At 37.4% G+C, this 4,001-nt stretch overlaps 1 protein-coding gene across 1 annotated transcript in view; it reads left to right on the top strand.

Annotated features, from left to right (window-relative positions):
* The window catches only part of RYR2 (ryanodine receptor 2), a gene marked incomplete at its 5' end in the record, with an annotated part of 583,561 nt that overhangs the window by 368,538 nt on the left and 211,022 nt on the right, over nucleotides 1–4,001 (top strand). Inside the window, 2 exons of the mRNA XM_023519246.1 lie at nucleotides 144–287; nucleotides 2,258–2,531. Of these exons, the coding sequence (XP_023375014.1) occupies nucleotides 144–287; nucleotides 2,258–2,531 (418 nt within the window). The remainder of the gene's footprint in view (nucleotides 1–143; nucleotides 288–2,257; nucleotides 2,532–4,001) is intronic.

The following is a 4,001-nucleotide window of genomic DNA, read 5'->3' as shown; positions in this document are numbered from 1 at the left end:
CCATGAGTGCTGATGGGCAAGGTCACTTCCCTCAGTGTTCTCATGTTCCCAGCATTGCCCTCTGGTAGGAGCACAAAAAGTTTTAAGGTCTGAGAATTACTTGTCCAAATGTATGTCTTGAAAATTATTCTTCTTTCCTTTAGGTATTGAGCTGGATGAAGATGGGTCCCTGGATGGAAACAGTGATTTGACAATCAGAGGACGTCTGCTGTCCCTGGTGGAGAAGGTGACATACTTAAAGAAGAAACAAGCAGAGAAGCCAATTGAGAGTGACTTGAGGAAGTCCTGTGAGTAGGCTTAGAGGCATTTGGCAAAATGACTCAACCACCAACACTTACTCATCCTCTGAATGAGCACTGTACTACTGGATAAGCCAGGGAGGTAACTGAGTTTGAAACTTCCAAGACTCAGATCCTTAATAGGTGCCTGTAGCTACCAGGTGTAAACTGCGTTATGCAGCCGGATTCATAGCACCAGGCTGAGAGGCAGCAGCATGAAAAGACCACGCTAGATGGTCTTTCTAGAGAACTCAGAATTTGGGCATTTAATCAGATACAATCAAGAGCAAGTATAATGGGAATACTTTAGCCTTCATATTAAAATACAATGCAACAGAAATAAAAAAATAGATAAATTAAAATAAAATACTATGCGGTTGATGTTCAAATATTATGGCATCAAATTTAAACTTTCTTTTAAAGTCAAAATAATCTATAGCTATACCTTGGTTCTGAAGTATTTTCTAAAGTATTATGCATTAGTAATTTATCCATACCCTGTTTAACCAAGAATAAAAGCTGCTGCTCCTGGAAACAAAGTAAGCACCCTTGGCAGTGAATCACTTGAGCAAGGCACGTGGTGAAAGTCTGCAAGACCTGGCCTACTTATTCCTCATTTCCGAGACTCAAGACTATTGATTTTTAAGATGCATTGCTGGTTTATTAATAGCATTTTCTGAAAATAAATAAATAAATGCAGCACCTGTGGCTCAAAGGAGTAGGGTGCTGGCCTTATACTGGAGGTGGTGGGTTCAAACCCAGCCCTGCCCCCCCCCCCGAAAATCTAAAATTTGGGTGACACCTGTGGCTCAAAGGAGTAGGGCACTGGCTCCATATGATGGAGGTGGCGGGTTCAAACCCAGCCCTGGCCAAAAACAGCAAAAGTAATAATAATAATAAATATAAATAAATAAACTCACTAAAATATTTGCAACTTTAAGAAGAAACTAACTTACAGTGTAAAACCTTTATCCATGAAATAACTTCTAAATTTATTCTTCAGTTGTCACAATCAGATTGAGTCAGGTTATCCTCAAAATCAGAGTTCACAGTTTCTTATGAATCCCCTTTATTATGAAGGTTTTGATCTTGACCTACTAAAATGATAGCGTAGTTTTGAGATACATATGGACATAAATTGGCATGCTATTTGCATTTTGTATTTAGTTACAATTGGTAGCTTTTGTTTTTCCTGAAATAATTTCTAGCTGGAAGTCAAATTGCTTCTTTTGAAAATGAGCCACAGTGTTAATGATAGGAATTATGTGCCTTGCTATGGATGAATTGGTCACAACAATCTCACTTAGTTTTGGCATTTTTCCTGTTTATTTTAAGAGCTGTAGAAGTTTCTGTTGCTTTTGAGTATGCTCCATTGCATGTCACATTGCAAGACTGTGTATGAAATAACTTTTCACTTTAATTCAACTTCACGATCAAATTCCTTTGGAGACATTGTAAGTGACAAATAGGGGCTCAAATTTAAGTAAATATATAATTACACGGTTCTTGTTACAAATGACTCAACTGAGGACAAACAGTTGGATAAATAGACATCTCCTTAAATATCCATGACTGACCATTATAAGGAAATAAGATGTCAGACCATCTAGGAGGCATATTATGTAACAAAAGTAAGAGTAATCAACACATCCTGTTAACTTCCATTCTTTCAGTTACTTCCAGGTTGCAACAATAATTTTGAACAAGTCGTACAACTTTGAAAAAGCTTAATTAATTATAAGGATATTTCTAAAGAAATCTTTATATATTTTTATCTTTGCATGACCATAACTGATCTTTATGGAAATGTATGTACATGCTGTTTCAATGAAGTTTATTTTCCTCAGAGAATATTCCTAGTCTTTTCAGTTCTGATATAAATAGAGATACCGGTTTGGGGTGGGCTATAGAGCTGAAATGTCTAACTGATTTGTCTTTTCTTATTTTCCTTTAAAAAAAAATCCATAATGACTTTGCAGCCACACTTCAGCAGTTGATTTCTGAGACCATGGTACGATGGGCTCAGGAGTCTGTCATTGAGGACCCTGAGTTGGTGAGGGCCATGTTTGCCTTGCTCCATCGGCAGTACGACGGCATCGGGGGTCTGGTCCGGGCTCTGCCCAAGACCTACACCATCAATGGCGTCTCTGTGGAGGACACGATCAAGCTGCTGGCGTCTCTCGGGCAGATCCGCTCTCTGCTGAGTGTGAGGATGGGCAAAGAAGAGGAGCAGCTGATGATTCATGGATTAGGGTACATTATTTAAATGTTACAACCCTTTGTCTCTTAGATCTTTTCTTTCTAGTCTGTGATCCCAGTAGTAAGTACAGCAGGGACATTAATGTAAATATACTGTCTGGATCACATGAACGATAGATTACTGCTTTTCTGGAGATTATCTTTAAATAAGAAAGTTGATCAGTAACAAAATAATGACTAGGTTTACAGCTAGATGCTAAGGTGGCCTGACACAGGCAATATTTTAGACTGTCTTTTTTAAATCCTTTAGTAATACACAGTCATATAGAAAAACAGAGGATAACAAAATTGCATTAAAACCTGTGGTGGGTTGTGGGAAATACTAAGGAAGCTTGTCTTTATCTTTTGGGACTTGGAAAAAGCAGGGAGAAAGGGGCGGTGCCTGTGGCTCAAAGGAGTAGGGTGCCGACCCCATATGCCAGAGGTGGCAGGTTCAAACCCAGCCCCGGCCAAAACTGCAAAAAATAAAAAATAAAATAAAATTTTAAAAAATGTAGAAATCTGGCATATAGAGTATTAAAAGTGATTAAAGACAAATTCTCATCCAAACAAGCTAATATACTTACATAAATATTAAGCAAAACAGGAGGTAATAAAGAGAACTGTCTCATGAAGAAAATAAAACACAAACAATAAAATTGGTCAAATAAACCTAGGGTTGGTTCTTTGAAAAAAAAAAAAAACTCACAAAACACCAAGTTTTTTCTTTGGCAGAACTCACAAATAATGAGGGAAGAAAGCAAATGGATACTGATCCAAATTGTCTGATATCATTGCTGTACATTTTAAATTCAGAAAACAATATTTTCTATTGCTTGTGGTCCTGTTAGATATTTAAAATTATAAAAGTGGATGGGAAGGTCATATTCCAAATTGATGGTAATCCCAATGAAAATTAGAGTACTAAGGGGATAAAGAGGGGAAGCAGAAAAGCCGACACAGAAAAGTGAATGTTACGGTCTGTACGTATGATCGTATGGGCGAGGGTCGTGTTTGAGAACTAATATTTGAATCTGACCTGAGGAGGCCTTGATACAAAGTGTACTTCCTTAACCAAATGAACAGAGCGCCTTCCAGGAAATGGAGATCGCTTTCTTTTCTTCTTTTTATTAAATGTTAGCTGTGTACATTAATGCAATCACAAGGTACAGTGTGGTGTTTTCATATATAGTTTGAAATATTTTCATCAAACTGGTTAACATAGCCTTTGTGTCATTTTCTTAGTTATTGTGTTAAGACGATTATATTCTACTCTTAGAAAGATTCACTTGTACCCTTGTAAGATGAACCATAGAGGTGACCCCTCCATCCCTCCCCTCTCCCCATATTCTTAGGCTATAATTAGGTTATAGCTTTCATACGAAAGCTATAAATTGCCTCATAATAGGGCTGTGTACATTGGAGATTGCTTTCTTAAATGAACACACAACAGTAACGTGCTATTAAAAAGTAAATCATTCACTC

This window comes from Otolemur garnettii, unplaced genomic scaffold (assembly GCF_000181295.1).
Source record: "Otolemur garnettii isolate 467f Iridium unplaced genomic scaffold, OtoGar3 scaffold00165, whole genome shotgun sequence".
Classification (NCBI taxonomy): Eukaryota; Metazoa; Chordata; class Mammalia; order Primates; family Galagidae; genus Otolemur; species Otolemur garnettii.
The sequence above is the reverse complement of the archived record's forward strand: the minus strand, read 5'-3'. Positions and strand labels throughout refer to the sequence as shown.